The sequence below is a fragment of the Astyanax mexicanus genome, chromosome 1, assembly GCF_023375975.1.
Source record: "Astyanax mexicanus isolate ESR-SI-001 chromosome 1, AstMex3_surface, whole genome shotgun sequence".
In the NCBI taxonomy this organism is placed as follows: domain Eukaryota; kingdom Metazoa; phylum Chordata; class Actinopteri; order Characiformes; family Acestrorhamphidae; genus Astyanax; species Astyanax mexicanus.
The window spans coordinates 86153481-86175733 of NC_064408.1; the positions used below are offsets into that span (position 1 = coordinate 86153481).

The 22253-nt window shown below is 39.3% G+C and overlaps 2 protein-coding genes and 1 long non-coding RNA gene across 16 annotated transcripts; 2 read left to right on the forward strand and 1 right to left on the reverse strand.

The window, feature by feature from the left end:
• The first annotated feature begins 808 nt into the window (after positions 1-808).
• On the forward strand, positions 809-11286 carry rd3 (retinal degeneration 3, GUCY2D regulator). Its single transcript, XM_007255502.4, has 3 exons — positions 809-1119; positions 2776-3138; positions 8106-11286. Exons 2-3 carry the CDS (start codon positions 2852-2854, stop codon positions 8467-8469), a joined length of 651 nt encoding a protein of 216 aa, XP_007255564.3. The 5' UTR covers positions 809-1119; positions 2776-2851; the 3' UTR covers positions 8470-11286.
• Positions 11287-11458: 172 nt separating this feature from the next.
• si:ch211-22i13.2 (uncharacterized protein LOC553945 homolog) lies at positions 11459-16421 on the reverse strand. Its single transcript, XM_007255504.4, has 7 exons — positions 16225-16421; positions 15741-15816; positions 15041-15187; positions 14618-14679; positions 13746-13835; positions 13575-13667; positions 11459-12280 (listed from the first exon to the last, which is right to left on the reverse strand). Exons 1-7 carry the CDS (start codon positions 16225-16227, stop codon positions 12230-12232), a joined length of 522 nt encoding a protein of 173 aa, XP_007255566.2. The 5' UTR covers positions 16228-16421; the 3' UTR covers positions 11459-12229.
• Positions 16422-18142: 1721 nt separating this feature from the next.
• On the forward strand, positions 18143-22204 carry LOC125804968 (uncharacterized). 14 transcript variants are annotated; one of them, XR_007441188.1, is made up of 10 exons: positions 18143-18359; positions 18514-18744; positions 19509-19585; positions 19663-20108; positions 20417-20570; positions 20798-20888; positions 21118-21180; positions 21335-21411; positions 21643-21873; positions 21929-22204. It is a non-coding gene; the product is annotated as an uncharacterized LOC125804968 (long non-coding RNA). The 14 variants fall into 14 exon arrangements; XR_007441202.1 differs by lacking the exon at positions 19509-19585 and adding an exon at positions 20263-20339 and having other exon boundaries at positions 20494-20570; XR_007441197.1 differs by having other exon boundaries at positions 18514-18667.
• The last annotated feature ends 49 nt before the right edge of the window (positions 22205-22253 follow it).

Below are 22253 nucleotides of genomic sequence, written 5' to 3' on the forward strand. Positions count from 1 at the left end.
ACTAATTCATAGTAGACACTGGATAATTCATTATAGATACTAAATAATTCATAGGAGACATTGGATCCTTCATTATAGATACTTAATAATTTATAGAAGACACTGAAGAATTCACAATGGATATTGACTAGTTCATAGCAGGCACTGGATAATACGTAATGGATACTGACTTATTTATAATAGACACATTGGATAATTCATAATAGACACTGAATAATTCATAATGGATACTAACTAATTCATAGTAGAGACTGGATATTTCATTAGGGCTGCTGAATAATTCATAGTACACATTGGATAATTCATTATAGATACTGACTAATTCATAATTGACACATTGGATCATTCATAATAGACACTGAATAGTTCAAAATGGATACTGAATAACTCATAGTAGACACTGAACAACTATAGTTGAGACTGAATGTTAAATTAATCACTGAAGAATGTAAAGTAGAGACTGAATAACAAAGCCTTTAAAGTGAATTGATCACTAAATAATATCATATATGGAATGAGGGATTAAAGTAGTGCCTGTTAAGTGTGTCTGTGTGTGTGAGTGTGCATGTTTTTGTGTGAGTGTGTGTGTTCTTTGGCAAAATAAACAGTGATCAGTGAAGAGTATTTAACCTGTCGGCTGCTAATGCCCCTCTGCCACATGACCCGCAGGCCCACACAGGTTCATTAATCCTCTGTTCAGAGTGTGTGCCCACCCCTCCTGCGTCAGGGCCTGTCTGTGCTGCTGCTGCTGGGCCTGGATCTGGACGAATAGGCTTACAGAACGTCGCCTAGCAACCAGGACCCAGCAGCCACTTCAGCAGAGTGAGGGAGGGAGTGCATGTGAATTAGCTGCTCTCCCTTAAGATACAGAACACAGCCTCTACACTGCCTCTGATCTGCTGCTGGAGGGAGGGAGAGAGGGAGAGAGAGAGAGAGAGAGAGAGAGAGAGAGAGAGAGACAGAGGGGGTTATGAAGTGAAGCAAAGAAGAGGAGAGAGGAGTATGCAGTGTAAACTAGAATAGAAGCTGAAAAACAGAGCAGTAAACACAGAGAAAGAGGTTCAGGGATTTGTAGTTGTGGAATAACCGGCTCAGTGTGGAGAGAGAGAGGAGCTGAAGGTAGGTTTTGAGCTTTTACACACTTATTTTACACAGGTTTATACACACTTATGTATAAACCTGTTGTGCCTGCAGTGTGCTTTACTGCTTTATTTGTGATTAGTAATAAAATAACTATGAGTTAAGAAAAACAAAGAGATAATGCCGATTTCTAAAAGTACTTTATTTCAAATGTGCCTGGTATGTTTCTGACACACATAATTGCTGTCTAAGCACAGCGCAGGTGAATGCTCTTGATATGCCTGATAGGAAGTTCCTTTGTTTAGTGTGTTTCACAGTGATCATTCTAATTTTTTAGATTTGTGTTTAAGAACAGTTTAGATACTATTTGTTCAAATGCATTGGAGTGTAGATTAACATATTTTAAGATAATAAAAAATAATACTTTATCAAATCATTTTATCAATTAGAGTGTTCTAGCACACATACAAGCACAATAGATGTGAAAAATAAAATAGAATATAACATAGAAATATAACATAGAATAGAAACTTACTTAAATAACTAAAACACTCCTAGATTAGTATCTAAAGATTAACTCCTAAAGATTTTTATTTCATGTATATTCATTTGTGTATCATCCATGACTAAAGCCTCATGTGTGTGTGTGGTAGGAAAAAATAATTTGTTTTAGGTTCAAGCTTCATATGTGATCACATAAAGTTTTTTTTAAGTCCTTCTTCATGTAGTTCCTAAATGAGATCAGATATATCAGCCAAAAAATGAATGATTAGTAATCATCCAAGGCCTAGTGCTGAAGGGGAGTTTGGTGCTGTTCTTTTGGTAAATACACTTGAGAAAGTTGTTAGACCCCTGAGGGGGTCAGACCTTAGACCCTCAGGATCACACATTTAAGGCACTACAGAAAGCAGTAATAGTCCCTGACTTGTCTGCTTGACTAACTAACTTATCTTAATTTCTTACAGATAGCAGCTCAAAGTACCTTCAAAAGCACTTTATAACTTGATTAATCTCTTATGTATTAGTATTTTATTTTACTGCAAATGTTTGTTAAAAGCAATAACATAGGATCATTGAGTAAATTAATTGTAAAATGTATACAATAATCCGAATTCAAGAAATATGTTTTTTTTAAATGGTTCTTAAAAATGTTTACCGAGCTTGACTGTCTAATAAAAGATGAAACTGACTTCCACAGATCGGAATATTCATAGAAGTAGTAACAAACAAAAACAAACTGGCCTCTTTAGGTGTATATCTACAGATTAGGTTGCATAGTTGTCCTAAGTCAGAAGGGTAAAACAAGCTGTTCTCTTTTTGACAGCGATGTTTACTAGAAGATGTAGCTTGATTTTTATCCGAATTTCACCACTGGACACCAACTTTACTTCAATTTAGAGCGTTTACAGATGTGCATAAGAAGGAAGTTGACTCATGGACAAGGAAAAATAATAACAAAAGTGACCCTAGAACAGACCCTTCAGTTACAACATATATTTTCTAGATGTTCTCCAAGCATAACAAACTACTGCTCTTCAGTTAGATAACATTTAAACTACTTTTCAAGACAGACCAACCTAGCCTAACAGTGTATTATGATTTATAATGTTAAATGCTGTAGGTCTAAAACTCAATGTTTGAAACAAGGCAATTTCTGTGTAACAATACTATCTGATGTTTCTGTTTTTACACCAGGCCCTGTATACTCTACAGTATTCCAGGAGTGTGTGAGTCTGCCCTGCAGAGTTAACGTGTGTGTTGACTCAGGGTCATGTCGTGGTTCATGTGGAGTGAGCCTCAGTACCGGCGGCCCCGGCGCGAACCCTCAGAGGTGGTGACAGACACACTGATGCTGGAGCTCAGCTGGCAGCTGAAGGAGGCCCAGCGGCTGCAGCGTGAGCGGGACAACCAGTACCGCAGGATGAACACTGGTGTTGACTACAGCTGGCTTATGAGCACGCCCCGCATCACCTACGACATCAGCCAGGCAGAGAGGCTCGGCCTGGAGCAGCTGTGTGGCAAAGTGCAGCCATCATACTGTGGGGCACTTATACTCAGGTAACACACAAGAGCACAGCCATGACACAACATGCCAACCAAGGGTCACCCAACTGTTTGTGGGTGCCATAGATTAAGGATTAGGTGTGTGCACACTGAACAGAGATGGATAGTAACAAAGTAGGTCTACTTTACTACTGTATATTCATACTACAATATGTATCTACTAGAGTATTTTTTTTTTGTCCTACTTCCACTTTTATCTACATATTCTCTATAAATTTGGCATCCCGTTCAGGAGGGGAAACATACAAAACATACAAAAGAACCCTCTCTGTTTTGCTTGCTCTTTATGAATATGAGGGAAGTGCCTTTCTCTCCCTCTCTTTCTCTCATGCAACTGGGGGGAAAAAAAGACTGTTGCATGCGTGTGCGTTTGTGTCTCATTCTAGATTCTGGGAGATTTTATCTGACTTACAGGCATTAGGGAGCCATTATTGATATGCGCTCTACTCCCGCCACTTTCAGGAGACTTGCGAACTCTGTGTAAAGAATCATTCCGGACCCACATTGTCACTAAAGCCAGAGTGGTAGATGCTCTGCACTGTCACCGGGTTTGATGAAGCTACTCATCAGTGAGTGAATCAAGAGATTAATCTGATATTATAAGAAGATGCTGCCTTTCACTCTGAAAACTGTCCACTGCTTTCTATAATAACTATATAACACAATATAATACTTTTACTTTTACTTTCAGTACTTGAGTAGAACATTTTAGAATAAACTACATGCAATACTTCAGTACAAAATGTTGAATACTTTACTTCTACTTTACTGTACTTCTACTTAGTGTGGCACTTAAAGAACATTTCAGTGACACAAAATCTCACAGTCAGTGAGATTTTTTTTTGTATGTGTATGTATGTAGACAGATGGATGTACACTGGCAGATGTAGCCAAACCTATCTAAGTTTGCTAACTAGCATAATGGCACAAGCAGACACCTGTTTATGTATCTAGCTATCCAACTAATTAGAACAAAACTAGTTATCTACTTAGATAACTACCTAATTGTTGGTTTCAGATAGGTTACTGGATTTTCTTGGTTAACACTCAGCATAAGGTAGTTTATGGACAAAAATATTGGCTAATTGACTTTAATATTAGCAACTTATGCTAGCTAAAGTCATTACTTTAGAACTGACATTACTGTTAATTTTTCTGTCTTCTTTTAAACTCACTTCCTGAGCACCAGCTGATGTAAAGTCCAGTTTTAAAAACAGCCTGTCCTAAATTGGTTCTAAAAAAGCTGTTGAGCTATTTACAATTATGACCAAAAAAATCTTGACATCAGTCAAATCCTTTACTAAAACATTTAGAAGTCTCAGACAAATCTTGGAATCAAATGCAAAGTATTAATGTGCCTAAAAATATATTTTAAATTTAGTTGTTGTGAAGGGGTTCATATTCAGCATTACCTATATAAAAAGACACATGTAGCTTGCTTCCCTGGTGGTTTTGGGTAGTAAGTAAATCATAGATTTTTTATGTAGTCATTCTTGTGTAGTGGTCCCTGATTCGTCTAACTACCACTGTAAAGAAACTCTTGAACTAGAGTCTGGAACAGCATATTTAATCACTCACTAAAGGACTTATAAATTAATATATCTCACTGAATCACACATATATTACACATATATTTTATTTGGTCTAGTGGTCAGATTACAATCAAAAATAGTTTCGTTTAAAATGCCTGTTTACATTTGCATTATTACAGAAATGTAATTGTATTTCCTTTGTTAGCTTTCCTGCAGCCACATGATGCTAACTAACCCAGCTTAGCTGCGATGAACATCTTTAAATGTGTGGTAGATTTCCAAAGCATTTGCCTCTCAGTTGGTCTAGCATAATATGACGGATAATTAGGCACATTTTGACCTCAGGAACCTGATGCAAATCATTTTTTTACGATCTGTTAATTGCAGCTATCACAGGAACACATCAATATCGCTCCCTAATGGCTCGTTATATAGATAGGACAACCATTATAGCAGCTGCTGTATGCAGTATAGCCTTCATTATGGCTCTGAGCACAGTAAGCACATGGGTGGGAAGGAAAAATGACTCTCAGTTTTTCACATGGAAGCAAAAAATATGTTTTTTTTATTCTGTGTTTGTGGATAGAAGATTGCTTTATGCAAAGCTCTTTTAGGAACAGCAGGATAGACAGTGATTTGTTGGTTAGTGTCTGCCCTGCTAATCATATTAGAAGTCCATTTAGGCCTCTTAGAACTTTGTACCTACTAGAAGGCTTTATCCAGGGTTCATATGATCCAGAATGCTTAGAGGTATATTGTTTTGCCAAAGTACGAAAAGCCTCATTTTGCACTTGTCAGTTTGTCTGGAGTTATTCATTGGTTTATTATAAATTTAAATATACGATTACAAGAAAAAAATCCCAGACATGTACTAAGCCTATTTGTAATTATATATTTTTCAATTTAACATTTCCATTTAAAATGTTGTGTAGTCCAATACTAGGCTTAATCCCTGTCTGAGGAACTCATAAAATATCATAAATAGCATAAATTTCCATCTTAATTTAAATTTTGTTTTATCAGAAAAAAACTGTCTATATCTATATCTTTGCAACATGTTTGTTGATGTGAACTGTTTGTTGTTTGTACACTGACACAAAAGTTGATTCTGTTACACCAGCACAAATTGAGTTGAAATTAGGATATGATTGAACCAAAGACTAACTTAACTTTGATTCAAGAAGCTTAGCAACAACCAAGCATTAAACATTTAAAAATAACAGTATTCTATATAACTACAGACCAATCCCCCAATTTTATTGGTTTAAAAGTACTGAGACAAATGAAATATGAAGCTTATTGAGTTTCTTTATTTGTTTTCAGTTTTGTCATCAGTAAGTGAAAAGCTACTCAAATTATATTTCTGTAATGTAAGATGTTTTTAGGTTGTTTTTGTGATTTGATTTATATTATTGTGGATCTTTACTGTGAAGCACCATTTTATCAGTTTTGCAGTATTTGACTGAATCTGAGAAGAAAGTATAGCTTTCCATGCCTGAGAATTTACCCTGCTATTTCTGTCAGCAATCGCATCACTAATAAACACCAGTGACCTCATTGTCATCATAACACTGCCGTTTGACAGATGATGTGATATTACTTTAAATCTGGAGCAAAGAGATTTTTCCAGAGCTAGGCAAAAACACTTTGGGTTGGTTTACTGAACAGATATTAAGCGGGATCTCACACTAAATTTTCATTTCAATTAGAAATCTCAAATTTTCATTCTCCAAATGCTGTTTAGACCAAGACTAGGCATAATCCCAATTTTAAAGATGGCACACTTATATTCTTGACTTGAATGAGTGTTGAAAAATGTTCACAGAGGAAAGAATTCTGTGATCATCTACTTTTGTTGTCTATGGAGTATTTTCAGGTTTTTGGGTGTTGTTGAGGTTGGCAGTTTTCTTCACTTGCATTAACACTTCTTTATATCTCATACTGAGAGTTCCCACACTGTAAAAAAATAAATAAACCTAACCTTAAGTTTGGATAGCTATAGTGCACAAACTGCTAAAGACTACCGTAATTTAGCAACTGGAATCAACTCCAGACCTCATTCTGTTTGTCATAAAATAATGGAGAAACATGGTCCATACCTGGACATAAAAATTGCCCTTATCAGGTGTTTATCGAGTTAATATAAACCTGTGAATGATTTTTTGATTAATCCACACCTTAATCCACAGACTTCTAGACACCTTATAAATATAGAAGTTTTAGTGTTTCAGAAAGAGCAAGCACACGCTGTCTGATTTAAATGACAGAGATTAGTCTCAGTACAGTGACCTATTTTAAGATTTCCTAGGAACTTGTTGGCCTCTGAAGAGTAGAATAAGTGGCTTTGGCAGGCTGAATTCTCAGCACAAGACCTTGATGAGCTGTGAGCTCGAGTGCTGCTCAGACACACAAAGGGCAATTAGCAGAAATACAAGCATATGCCAGAGAAAACATGCTGACTTAATCTGCTGAATTAAATAGGGATAAGAAAAGATATTTAATAAATAAAAATAAACCGTTAAATGGTTACAAATTACTTTGATATTTAATGGTCCCCAAAATCTCTTTGTCTATAATTCTACTACCAGTGACAGGCGAAGTATAAATAAAGAATAAATAACCTTGATTATCTCATTTTAGTGGTACCAGTCTGAAGGTGGAATATACTGTATATGGCACCGGGTGAACAGTCAGTTTTTGAAAATGATGTGTTGGAAAAAGGAAAAATGGACAAGTGTAAGAATCTGAGACAATTTGGCCAGGGCTGAGTTGTGATGGCTAGACGACTGGGTCAGAGCATCTCCAGAATATATGGCAGGTCTTGTAAGGTGTTCTTGGCATGCAGTAGTCTCTAGTCAGTACCTGACAAAAGTGGGCAAAGGAAAGACAACCAATCAAACGGTGATCTTGTGAGTGAGGTCAAACACTGACCAGTGGGCTCATGACAATGTGATGTAAATAAGTTGTGTGGGCTTTAAACATTCCTTGATCCAGAATGTCATGTGAGTATCTTGGAAAACATACCAGAAAGCATTATCAGCTACAGGGAACAGTGAACAGCACAGTGAGTGGTAATGATCTGTCTACAATTGTCCAAACAAACAATGGCATGCATAGACGTGTCAAAGGTATTAGCATTCATTACTAAGGTAGAAGTATAGATACTAGCGTTTAAAATTCTTCTGTAAAAGTTAAAGTATGAACTCAAGCTTTTTACTTAAGTAAAAGTGTAAAAGTACTGTTTTTTTTACTGCTATAAAACTAAAAGTAATGTAAGGGGAAAAATGTTATTGAGGACAAAAGCCTAGGCTGTGCCACATGAGCCTATAGTGCACTAACCCCACACATTTTGAATTGATATGATTTATCTTTAGTGATCTTTTTTAATCTTTTGCGACTTTTTGACACTACCTCTTTTCTCTTCTGCAGGTTTCGGCAGGTGTTGATGGAGAACGAGCCAGAGGTGCAGGAGGTTTCTGGACTGTTCCGCTCCGTTCTTCTAGAGGCTTTGGACCGGATGCAGGCAGAGCAGGAGGCACAGCGTTTATCCCGTCAGTGGAACAACAAGCGCTCCATCAGCATGTCCCTCCTCAACTTTAAGTCACGTGTGCGCATCAACCCGTTTGGCAGCTCTGTAGGTCTGACTGCCAGCAATTATGGCTCAGAGGAGAGTGCTGGAGAACTTCAGACTGTGTCTCAGGATGTGGAGAAGGGCCTGCAGTACTCAGACAGGGCACAGCGTTTCTGGAGCATGCCCGACTTCAGACAAAAAGGCATCAATGGAAACGTTTAAAAGGGCATTCGACTGGGAGACTCCAAAATATGACTCCACTACAGAGGATCTGGTGTTTCCTACTACAGCGATGAAACACATCTACAATTTCAGACAATAGTTCAGCTAAGAATCAAATAACTCATTTTTTTCTGTTTCTCGTAATGTAGACATGTTTGCTGTCTCAGTTTTCTTTTTCTCCGTTTTACACTGGAGCTCTGAGGCTAATGTAGCTAACAAGGACTGTCCCTACTAACAGCACAGCCAAATAATCACATTCACATGCTTAAAAAAATATATAAGTTGGCTAGGTAACACCATTTGTTGGTCATTATCATTTTATCAAATTGTCTACATTTACCTTTGACACATGTTTCATTACCTTTTAGGTGATCTACTTGCATTTGAGAGAAAAAAATGTGGATAGTGGATAGTGCTGTGTTGCACGATTTAATGAGACACAAATAAATGCAGGTGATAAACTGTATAATACTACGGCTTTTACTACTGTTGATATTCAGTGCATCCTTGATTTTGAACTCGAGTTTGGTAAGACTTTCCTGACCTGGGGGTGTGTTCTAGTTGACATTTCCTACTTGGCACTGTGAAATCATCATCATGATAATGAGCGGAGAAAAACATATTAGAAAAGTTACTTTAGCCTCATTCCACTGCATTACATTATAAAGCAACATTACTTAATTGTTAGCTACATTCGCTACATAAACCCTGTCTAGAGCAAAACTAAAGATACAAATTCAACTATTGCTTTATGCTTAGTTGTAAACATGGCAGTGTATAAACCATATAGCCATTAACATCAGTGTTTCAGTGAATACAGATACAACAAAACCAGTATATAGAAAGGTTTTCTTTAAACATTGCACCTATACTTGCAGAAATGATCATCCACAGTGAGGCAAAGGTCCTACAAACAGAAACCTTGTGCAATATATTATAAAAGCTAAGCAATGATTTTTTTTCCTCTTTAAACTGCGTATGTATAAACATGTACATTACTACATTTATGTATAAAATACAGGCCTAATCATTTTTGAGTGTGTTTGTATATCAGAGATATTTCATATATTATGTACCTTATAACTGCAGTGTGTGAATTTATATTAAATGATATAATTAAAAGGTGAATGTCTCTTTTTAAAACTAACTGTGAAAAATACACAGAAGAGAAACAACCACAAGAAACTATTAATAAGATTAAATAGTACAAGGTAGGGCTTTCTGTGTGTGTTTCAATATGAAAAATCATCTGCCCAAAACAGGGCCACGTCTGCAATTCATTTCTACTAATAATCAAACTCTAATGAATGTCTGAAACACATTTAGGATGTGAGAAACAACAGGCCATCTAATCAGAACTGATCCTCAATTATCTTCATCAGAAGCCAGACACTCAGCAGCACAGAAGAGAAAGAGCATCACAGCACTTCCATTAGTGTACTGACACAGACACCGTTTTGTGTTTTGATCAGATGATCACAGATGTGCATATATCTTATACATACAGTAAAACAGCTGTACTAGAATAGCGTCACTCATAAAAACTATATGAAAAACCATTTAAGTAGGCAAATCCATGATCCAACCCTTTTATGTCATCAATTTTTGCATACACCATGAACACAAAGTCAGACAAGAAAGCTGAGCATTGCACTTATTACTAATCTCACACATGCATATCCAGCATGAATCCACTGTATGTAACTGTTACAGTCCCACAGTAATAATTATACCAGTCAGTATGAATCTGCAGTTTGTGTAATTGTCAGTCTGATAAAATAATAGCATTTAAGTGGTTTCAATCCAGTATGAATTTACAGCATTAGCACTGTAACATTAATAACTGTTGATTGAATTTAAACAGTATGAATCGGAAGTGAAGCGAGTTTAGTTCTTGATGACTGACAATAATAACAGTAATCTTGTTCTGATCCACAGCTTGAGAATATAAAAACAACCTGCACAAAACTATACAAAAATGTCTCTGAAATGTCTGATCATAACTTTGACAGCAAATTACACTAATCCATTTATCTCAGCAATATGATTGTTTTTACCTGAAAAAAGCACCACATATGATTTGAACAGGTGCAAATAAACTTACATACAGTAAAACATGACAGGGAATTCTCATTTTTAACTAAGTATGTTATATCCTGTGAGCCAAGCGGAAGAAAGCGTATATCCAGATTTCTCCTGGATGCTCCTTAGCCAGCATGTGTATATGTTCAGTTCCCTCAGCAGCTCACCTGATTTACCAAATTTACCAAACCAGGTGTTTATTAATATGATGAGAACTAGAAATAACTCTATTAAACTCAGATGAGGAGAGATTAGGAGCTGTTTTAGCCTGCTTTGTGTAAAATTGCTGTTTGTATTTATTGTAATGCTGGTGTTTTACTGAGCTAAACACTTACTTCACAGATAAGAAGCGTAATCTTTACAGAAATTCCCACAGGTGCCTAATACATTTGCACTATACTGTATATAAATGATATGTGTGGCGTGAGGAGGTGGGGGAGTTGTGGGTCTGCCCCACGCCAGATCGCAAAGCCATGCCTGTCTCAGCTGGCCCGCATGAGGGCTGATTGAGCCGCCAGTTGAGACAGGCATATATACTCAGCCACCGCCATCATTAGGGAGGACTTTGACTGGGGAGCTGAGGGCTGAGGCTGCACGGACTCGTATTTAGCCTTTAAAGTAAAACTAAGTAATTCTACAGACTCTAGAGCCCCATTGGGCTGAGTTATGTTTTGAGTTGTTTTTGGGTGTGGTGGAGGGCATTTAAAATAAAAGGTATGATTTGAGTTCATTTACTCCCCGTGTCTGTGTATCTCTGTGAGCTTCCTCCTTCCGGGTCACAGTGGTCACGCCCCTAACCCCAGGGGCCTACCACATATGATATATAAAGCAGTGTTTATACATTTTCCCCAGGAAAAAAAAGGCTATCAAATGTGTTTGCGCACTGCAGGAATAAACTACAAACTGCAAAGTGTGAAATGTTTTTTATTACAAGAAAAACGCCACAGGTTTTACTGTAAGAATCAGGTATATTTTCACTTCTATCACAACAGGACAAGGACAGTGGTCAGACAATATTGAGATTCATTACAGAACTGACCTTACTTCTACACTGCCTTGACAGATGCAACGTCTATACACTGTTCCCATACAAATACAAACTATTTTCTATGTTCAATTTTTAGCTACGTTTTTCATGATTATGTGAAACAACATTTCACCACACATTTCTAACAGTGTGGAAAGGTCCTGCCTCTGTAGTTTTTTTTGGCAGTAAAAAAATAATAACTCTTAATAAAACAGAGGTTTGGGGAAGAAGAAGACAGAAAGAAAATACAAGTATCCTGCTCAAATAGCATGAGGTGCTATTTCTTTAAAGGAGGATGCAAACTGATAGAAAATCTATTATAAACACATTTGGAGCTCATTACCTTATTATCTTAATGATCTACAAATAGGTCAGAAGACATTCACTTATAAACATTAACAGCTAAATAAAACGATCAATGTGTCTAATTTTTAAACAGCTTAAAGACACTTAACAATTAAACCGCAAGTAGGGATTACATTACTTGTAGTTTAGACACAAGAGATAATAAAATAAAACATAATAATAAAACTCTCCGACAGCCATATGTAGCCACACAGTACTGTCCGTTACAGAAGCTGGCCTTTCCCTGAGAGTGGCGTGGCCTGGGTAAAGGAAAGACTGAGGGAGAAGCACAAAGCGTCATCTGCATCAAAATGTAGAGTTCAGAAACTCCAACAGTTCAGCACGATTTTTATCTCTCTGAAAATCAAAGAAAAAGGAGAAAGGTCAGGTTCATAGTTTTGTGCAAACCCTTCTGGAAGAGAGTAATGTTCACTTTTCTCAGCAGCAGGTGTAACAGTGGCTACAGAATAATACACAACATTTTATTAACCTGCTAAATTAAAGTTTAACCCCGTTTCTCCCCTACACTCATTTGGCAATTCTAAAACACCCTTTTTACAAAATACAGTTCCCTACATTACATACAGCAATACAAACTGAACACCCTGTGACTGTGAATGCCAAACAAATTCCACACTCATATAACTCAGTTGAACAAGGTGAGAACTCTTCAGGATATTATTTACAAATCAGAAAGGATGAAAAAATGATCCGGAAAAGAACACACAACCAACATGGATGAGATCTGGGATGCGGGAGCGTGGAGGAGCACACGCAGGCAAAGTACGCAGTCAAAGAATAAAGCGAGAAAGGCTAATACAGATAATGCACACCAGAAGAAAAATTTTAATACTATATTTATAAAACATACTAACAGTAACAATATTAAATTAAAAAAAAACCTGCTGTTTATAAATAAAGCTGATATTCTGGCCAAGTTCAGCAAACATTTCTGCATATATTGTGTGATTTGTTTTTCATGTAATTATCATGACAGGCAGGCCATAATCTAATATAAATAAAATCAAATAGAATAAATACAGCATTTTGAAACAAAGTTGACATACAGATTCACATTAATAGACTCGATAAGTTTAATTATTGAGGGTGATTCCATTTATTGTATAATAAATTGATAATGTAATTATTGTGACAGGCCTATTTAAAACAATAGATATTGTTGAAATATGCTAAATAGTATTTGGAATTTGTTTTGTCTTTCAGTTGTTGACATAAAACACTGACAGAACTACTAGGCTTCTTCAGTATACAGGACATAGCCTTGAATCATAACACAAAATGACGACGGTCCGGACCTTGGCCTGACCAATTTTTTTCTAACTGGACCGTAGTGACTTATAATTAAATAGCACTGCTCTACACTATAGCAGGTATCAGACAGTGTAAAACAACTGAAGTATGAACATGTACTAGTATGCTATTATATCATATACCATACTGTATATAATTTTTTACATTTTCAAGCCTATTTTGTAATTGACTTCCTGCCGTTATGTGTGTAGTTCAGGCGTGCTTTGCAAGCATCATTCTCAGTAATGCTTGCATTTTATCTCCTTACGTCGCAGCACCTGACCCACATCAAGTTTTACTTATCATCACAGCGTATTTACATTTAGTTTTTCACACTCACCTGCTTGTCCTTTTTTGATTTCTTCACCTTCATTTTGATCTTCTTCCCTGAGATCATGCTATATTTTCCGCTTCGCTTCTTCTCCTTCAGATACTGCAGTATACATCCGTATATGTTAGTACAAAACAAACTTTACATGCAGTTTACAGTTTGAGGAGAAAATTGAGTTACCTTTGATATCTGAACTGGACCAGAGACGTCTTCCTCTACTTTGTGCTTCTTTTCCTTCTTTCGCTTACGTGCTTTCTCTTTTTTGCGTTTCTGTTGTTCAAAAACACCTTGTTACTGAATGGTTTGACAAAATAATAATATATATTACAAATAATAATAATAAAAACTGTTTTTATAAGCCAATTTTGTAAGCGTTTCCAAAAAAAGGGAATAACCCTAACGCATTTTTACAAAATGAATGAATGAAAGAATGAAATAATAAATAAATAATTAAATTTAGGGTGTAGAGCACAGACAATAATTTATTGCACTCATTCGTGTTTGATCAAGACTTAAAGTAGGCTGTTATACAAAGGTAAGAAGCACCACCAGAACTTCCACATTTAACATAATTTAAGTCTCAGTCACAATTTGTGGTTTACTGTTATCATACTAGATAGAAACTGACGTTCACATGTAAACATGTGAATAAGAGATTTACAGACAATTTTAATACATTTTAAGCAATCTTTATGATACAGTAACATCACATTGTTGTGGATCTCCTAAAATATTATGTCTGTTTGATGCTAATTATTAAAAATATTTAACATGGCATGGTAATTAGAATGACCTCACTACAGTGAACAAAATATGCAGGTTGCCCTGTAAAGATTCATTTCTCAGTGTGTTTACACTAGCTGGAAGAGGCCCACACACTGCCTACTCTGAAAATGACTAAACCTAAACTATCTATATGGAGATTTTGTAGGCTTCATCACCAACCGAAAAAAAAAACCACTTAATTGAAATACTATTATATAACAATTCTGAAGGCAATACTTGGTTGCATTAGGTGGTGTTGACCAGAACAGAATAAGGGAAAAAAGTACCTTTTTGCCAGGTGTCTCCTTTTTCCGTTTCTTTGAGGCCTTTCTTTTCTTTTGGTAAGAATCTGGTGGGTAAAATAGAAATATTGCTAAAATAATAAACTATTCTTTTCGTCCAGTAAAGCCAAATCATGAGAAATTATTCTATTAGTCCCCATACTAGTATAGGCCATCTTTAATAACAGCATCTGACCATTTTTAACTGAAAACACCCTTCAAACACACACATAATGTAAAGATGTGAGCAGATGCTGAAACTTGATAAACATTTAACTACCGGCTGCAACAGACTGGTTTGTGGGTACTGACTGCCCTGCAACTGGTATTTACATTGTGTCCATCACTTCAACTTCCTACATATCTTTCAGTATCAATCAGTATCAATCAGTATCTATCAGTATCTAACTATCTATAAAGAGAGCTTACCGTTGCTACTGGAGCTACTCCTACTGCTGCTTGAGTCATTGCTAGAAGAGGACCGTGAAGACGATGAGGAGGAGGATGAAGATGAAGAAGAAGAACTCGCAGATGATGATCTGCTTCTGCTACGTTTTCGCTTCTTCTCATCTCGTCCTACAAACACAAAGTTGAAAACAAAACTTTATACTACTCAGGTGTCTAGACAAAGGCCCTGTTTACACCTGGTTAGTTCACATGACTAGTGTCCGGATAAAATCCTGACAAGATCTGAGCCACGTGCATTTACATAGTCAGACCAAAATCTGACTGATGTATAAATGCGTCTTAGACAACCTCGTGAAATGGTTTAGATTTTATGATCTGCTTTACATGAATCTCGGGGGCCTTTACAGTTAATGTTTTTTGTGAGGCAAATTAAGCTAGAAGAGAAAAGATGACTAACATTCTTCAGTGTGTAACTCTAGTGTCTTAACGTATCAGACAATAAAACAAATGTTCTGTGTAGAATGTGTACAACAGGTTTGATGAATTATCCAACATATTCAAGTAAGAAAATCATTATCCAAAAGACATTTAACATTTTGACAGCAAATTTCACCAATACATAATAAAAACAGCATATACAAACAATACTACCTTATATTATGGGTCATCACACTGCAAGCTGGTTGGTCACAGATGTTTCATATCAGATGAGAGAACTTACCTCTACTCCTCGATCGTCTTCTCTCTTTTGTGCGTGTGCTGGACTCACTCCTCTCCTTCAAATCCACGTTTCCAGACTGTTTAACACAAACACAGAGCATCAACACTGATCAGTGAAGTAGTTTCAGTATTGAGGAGACCAGAAGGTAACCGTCTTACAGTGCACACTCTGCTGTGTATCATTTCACCCTAATGGAAGGTTTAATAATGAGCTGAGTGGCCTCAAACAGGTGAAGACCAATTAGCTACTGAGAGTAAATGATCATAGCTAGATTAGCTAAGATAAGTGTCTAAAGAAATTTAACAATAACCTGCGGCTCTTCTAATGATTAAGATCTGACTGAGTTATTTAATCTTTCAGTCTGCGGCATACCTGACTCTTTCAGGTAACACGGATGTGTGTGTGTGTGTGTGTTATTGGTGTATATTGGTGTTGTGGTGAGTTAGGTTAGCACACGGAGCTAACGCTAATAATCAGTCTGTACCATGGTGATGAAGAAGCCGCGCTCTGGAGGTGAGCGCTGTTCGTCTTTCCCCCGCAGACTCTTCTAGAAACTCTCCATTATTGCTGTAGTTCTGTAATAAAACCAGCGCTACTAAATGTAGTTACTAAATACCAACGGACTTCAGCTACACAAACACACACACCGCCTCTCCATCTCTCCGCTCGGCGTTTCCTCCTGTGAACTCCACAGCGCCGCCCGCAGGCCGGAGACACCACAACATCCCGCCCACAAACACAGCCGACCAATCAAATCAAAGACCGTAGAATAATAAAACAGAGGTTAAAAACAGAATCAATACAATAAATTATTTTAGCGATTCCTCGACGATAAAAACCCCACTTAAGCCCTATCCAGACGGTATTAGTTTCTCAGGGGGTCCTGGGATAATGTTCTCTTTTATGGGGGTCCTCTGTGATTTTATTCCCACCACCTGGATTTAAGTATGTAAATGATGTAGGGTTCATGCTGCAGTTGGTCAGTTGGTGTCCCCAAACTCGTGGTTCAGCGAGGCAGCGTCACAATGTTTTTTGCTATTTAAGATTTAAATTGGAAGTTACACATTTAAACTAGCTCAGTCTAACAAAATATTTTTCTTTACTATATTCTTTTTATAAGTCATATATAACGTACACCGTTGCACTGACGTTTGATCTACTTGTGCGTAGTGGTGGCATGATATTGACTACGAAAGAAACTATAAAGAAATTATATTTTTCTATAATGCATTTTATTTTACTATCATTACCATTATTATTATTATTATTATTATTATTATTATTATTATTAGTAGTAGTAGTAGTAGTAGTAGTAGTAGTAGTAGTATTACTATTATTATTATTATTATTATTATTATCTGTGTATAAGTCAGAATCTTGGTAATTTATAGTTATTTCGTTATTTTGTTTCTGCTGAATGTCTAAATCGGTTATACTGTATATAAAAAAATACCATTTATTTGCTTTCTGTGACTACAACTACTACTCTATTGCTAACTACCGTACCTTGCGAAAATAGAATATGTCAAAAGCTAGCTGGCTAATAATCTACTCACACTCAAGTTAACCTACTTTAATCAAATATTATGTACAGTTACCTGTCAACACTATCATCAGTTTCTAAAGTAATGATAGATACACTATTATTATATTTACTATATAATTTACAAATATTTTATTTCAAAGATATAACATATAAACACTCAGCTGTTCATGAAGTAGCATAAAATGAATACGGTCATTTTTTATCCAGTGTGGTGCTTTAGAGGAATAGTGATCAAAATATTTTTCATTCAAAATTTAAGAAAAGAAAAAAGAAAAGAATGATGTATTGCATCGGCGTGTGTGAGAAGAAAATTATTTTGTTTATGGTAAAATGTACAATGGCTGGATTAAAGGTAAATTAAAGTGAAACAACGATTGGAAATATCGAAAACAGTTGTAAAAGACAGTGATTATTATATGTAAGATATAGGGAGGTTATTTTAGTCTGATCAACATTTACATATTCAGCATATGTAATAAATAATGAAATAATTTAAAACAAAGATATTTTGTGAACGACCAGGACCGTGAATTATATAAAAATGTAGTTAGTGCTGATTTTAATGCAGATTTTAAAACATGTTTATTTTTTAGATAAACAGCCATTGTTCAGGTTTTTAGTGGAAGACAGTGGTTTATATCAAATTGATCCAAGGTCTAAGCGAGCACACATGGTGTGTGTGTGTGTGTCATCATGTTCCCTTCAGGAAACATAATATATATATATATATATATATATATATATATATATATATATATATATATATATATATATTTAGATAGAGAGAGAGATTTGCAGACAGCGTTCCAATGCGTTTCTGTAAGGTGACGTCGCAGCGGTGTGTGATGTCACGAACTTAATCGCTTGTTTCGCTCGTTGTTGGTCATTCCACTGAGAGCAGAGCAGCAGAGTGGTTGAGGCCGTGTGCTGTGAAGTCTATAAAGACTGAGCCCCAGTGTGATACTCCATTCAGCCCATGGAGGTGGAGGGAGAGAGGTCGTGTGCTATGAAGTCTATAAAGACTGAGCCCCAGTGTGATACTCCATCCAGCCCATGGAGCTGGAGGGAGAGAGGTCGTGTGCTGTGAAGTCTATAACGACTGAGCCCCAGTGTGATACTCCATCCAGCCCATGGAGCTGGAGGGAGAGAGGTCGTGTGCTATGAAGTCTAAAAAGACTGAGCCCCAGTGTGATACTCCATCCAGCCCATGGAGGTGGAGGGAGAGAGGTCGTGTGCTATGAAGTCTATAAAGACTGAGCCCCAGTGTGATACTCCATCAAGCCCATGGAGGTGGAGGGAGAGAGGCCGTGTGCTGTGAAGTCTATGAAGACTGAGCCCCAGTGTGATACTCCATCAAACCCATGGAGCTGGAGGGAGAGAGGTCGTGTGCTATGAAGTCTATAAAGACTGAGCCCCAGTGTGATACTCCATCAAACCCATGGAGCTGGAGGGAGAGAGGTCGTGTGCTATGAAGTCTATAAAGACTGAGCCCCAGTGTGATACTCCATCCAGCCCATGGAGGTGGAGGGAGAGAGGCCGTGTGCTGTGAAGTCTATAAAGACTGAGCCCCAGTGTGATACTCCATCCAGCCCATGAAGGTGGAGGGAGAGGTCGTGTGCTGTGAAGTCTATAAAGACTGAGCCCCAGTGTGATACTCCATTCAGCCCATGGAGGTGGAGGGAGAGAGGTCGTGTGCTATGAAGTCTATAAAGACTGAGCCCCAGTGTGATACTCCATCAAGCCCATGGAGCTGGAGGTAGAGAGGCCGTGTGCTATGAAATCTATAAAGACTGAGCCCCAGTGTGATACTCCATCCAGCCCATGGAGGTGGAGGGAGAGAGGCCGTGTGCTGTGAAGTATATAACGACTGAGCCCCAGTGTGATACTCCATCCAGCCCATGAAGGTAGAGTGAGAGGCCGTGTGCTGTGAAGTCTATAAAGACTGAGCCCCAGTGTGATACTCCATCCAGCCCATGAAGGTGGAGGGAGAGGTCGTGTGCTGTGAAGTCTATAAAGACTGAGCCCCAGTGTGATACTCCATTCAGCCCATGGAGGTGGAGGGAGAGAGGTCGTGTGCTATGAAGTCTATAAAGACTGAGCCCCAGTGTGATACTCCATCAAGCCCATGGAGGTGGAGGGAGAGAGGCCGTGTGCTGTGAAGTCTATGAAGACTGAGCCCCAGTGTGATACTCCATCAAGCCCATGGAGCTGGAGGGAGAGAGGCCGTGTGCTGTGAAGTCTATGAAGACTGAGCCCCAGTGTGATACTCCATCCAGCCCATGGAGCTGGAGGGAGAGAGGTTGTGTGCTATGAAGTCTATAAAGACTGAGCCCCAGTGTGATACTCCATTCAGCCCATGGAGGTGGAGGGAGAGAGGTCGTGTGCTATGAAGTCTATAAAGACTGAGCCCCAGTGTGATACTCCATCCAGCCCATAAAGGTGGAGGGAGAGGCCGTGTGCTGTGAAGTCTATAAAGACTGAGCCCCAGTGTGATACTCCATCCAGCCCATGGAGCTGGAGGGAGAGAGGTCGTGTGCTATGAAGTCTATAAAGACTGAGCCCCAGTGTGATACTCCATCCAGCCCATGGAGGTGGAGGGAGAGAGGCCGTGTGCTGTGAAGTCTATGAAGACTGAGCCCCAGTGTGATACGCCATCAAGCTCATGGAGGTGGAGGGAGAGAGGTTGTGTGCTATGAAGTCTATGAAGACTGAGCCCCAGTGTGATACTCCATCCAGCCCATGGAGCTGGAGGGAGAGAGGTCGTGTGCTATGAAGTCTATAAAGACTGAGCCCCAGTGTGATACTCCATCAAGCCCATGGAGGTGAAGGGAGAGAGGCCGTGTGCTGTGAAGTCTATGAAGACTGAGCCCCAGTGTGATACTCCATCAAGCCCATGGAGCTGGAGGTAGAGAGGCAGTGTGCTGTGAAGTCTATAAAGACTGAGCCCCAGTGTGATACTCCATCCAGCCCATGGAGGTGGAGGGAGAGAGGCCGTGTGCTGTGAAGTCTATAAAGACTGAGCCCCAGTGTGATACTCCATCCAGCCCATGGAGGTGGAGGGAGAGAGGCCGTGTGCTGTGAAGTATATAACGACTGAGCCCCAGTGTGATACTCCATCCAGCCCATGGAGGTGGAGGGAGAGAGGCCGTGTGCTGTGAAGTCTATAACGACTGAGCCCCAGTGTGATACTCCATCAAGCCCATGGAGGTGGAGGGAGAGAGGCCGTGTGCTGTGAAGTCTATGAAGACTGAGCCCCAGTGTGATACTCCATCAAGCCCATGGAGGTGGAGGGAGAGAGGCCGTGTGCTGTGAAGTATATAACGACTGAGCCCCAGTGTGATACTCCATCCAGCCCATGAAGGTGGAGTGAGAGGCCGTGTGCTGTGAAGTCTATAAAGACTGAGCCCCAGTGTGATACTCCATCCAGCCCATGAAGGTGGAGGGAGAGGTCGTGTGCTGTGAAGTCTATGAAGACTGAGCCCCAGTGTGATACTCCATCAAGCCCATGGAGCTGGAGGGAGAGAGGCCGTGTGCTGTGAAGTCTATGAAGACTGAGCCCCAGTGTGATACTCCATCCAGCCCATGGAGCTGGAGGGAGAGAGGTCGTGTGCTGTGAAGTCTATAAAGACTGAGCCCCAGTGTGATACTCCATTCAGCCCATGGAGGTGGAGGGAGAGAGGTCGTGTGCTATGAAGTCTATAAAGACTGAGCCCCAGTGTGATACTCCATCCAGCCCATAAAGGTGGAGGGAGAGGCCGTGTGCTGTGAAGTCTATAAAGACTGAGCCCCAGTGTGATACTCAATCCAGCCCATGGAGCTGGAGGGAGAGAGGTCGTGTGCTATGAAGTCTATAAAGACTGAGCCCCAGTGTGATACTCCATCCAGCCCATGGAGGTGGAGGGAGAGAGGCCGTGTGCTGTGAAGTCTATGAAGACTGAGCCCCAGTGTGATACGCCATCAAGCTCATGGAGGTGGAGGGAGAGAGGTTGTGTGCTATGAAGTCTATGAAGACTGAGCCCCAGTGTGATACTCCATCCAGCCCATGGAGCTGGAGGGAGAGAGGTCGTGTGCTATGAAGTCTATAAAGACTGAGCCCCAGTGTGATACTCCATCAAGCCCATGGAGGTGAAGGGAGAGAGGCCGTGTGCTGTGAAGTCTATGAAGACTGAGCCCCAGTGTGATACTCCATCAAGCCCATGGAGCTGGAGGTAGAGAGGCAGTGTGCTGTGAAGTCTATAAAGACTGAGCCCCAGTGTGATACTCCATCCAGCCCATGGAGGTGGAGGGAGAGAGGCCGTGTGCTGTGAAGTATATAACGACTGAGCCCCAGTGTGATACTCCATCAAGCCCATGGAGGTGGAGGGAGAGAGGCCGTGTGCTGTGAAGTCTATGAAGACTGAGCCCCAGTGTGATACTCCATCCAGCCCATGGAGGTGGAGGGAGAGAGGCCGTGTGCTGTGAAGTCTATAACGACTGAGCCCCAGTGTGATACTCCATCAAGCCCATGGAGGTGGAGGGAGAGAGGCCGTGTGCTGTGAAGTCTATGAAGACTGAGCCCCAGTGTGATACTCCATCAAGCCCATGGAGGTGGAGGTAGAGAGGCCGTGCGCTGTCAAGACGGAGCCCCATCAAGCCCTTGGAGGTGGAGGGAGAGAGGCTGTGTGCTGTGAAGTCTATGAAGACGGAGCCCCAGTGTGATACTCTATCAAGCCCATGGAGGTGGAGGGACGGAGGGAGGCAGTGTGCTGTGAAGTCTATGAAGATGATGAGGAAAGTCTGTGGCTGCTTCTACTCTTTATTTGTTTTGAGGAAAAAGCTTAACATAAAATGTACTTCTTGGAGTACATGGTCATCCTTACAGTAGTAGATGCTTTTAATGAAGAATAATAAAAGCAAGACGAAAGAAGTTTGGTGTTTCTAGCTCATTCTTTTAAGTACATTATTGTACCACATTGAGGTGTTTTCAT

Bases quoted from the DNA above. Each gene is read 5' to 3' on its own strand.
- si:ch211-22i13.2 (XM_007255504.4), bottom strand. The intron at 15,188-15,740 runs GTAAGTTCTCTC...TTGTGTTTGTAG, and splicing joins AAGACGATCGAGGAGTAGAG to GACGAGATGAGAAGAAGCGA. The intron at 14,680-15,040 runs GTAAGCTCTCTT...TTTACCCACCAG, and splicing joins GAGTAGCTCCAGTAGCAACG to ATTCTTACCAAAAGAAAAGA.
- rd3 (XM_007255502.4), top strand. From the start codon at position 2,852: ATGTCGTGGTTCATGTGGAGTGAGCCTCAGTACCGGCGGCCCCGGCGC. The intron at 3,139-8,105 runs GTAACACACAAG...TCTCTTCTGCAG, and splicing joins TGTGGGGCACTTATACTCAG to GTTTCGGCAGGTGTTGATGG.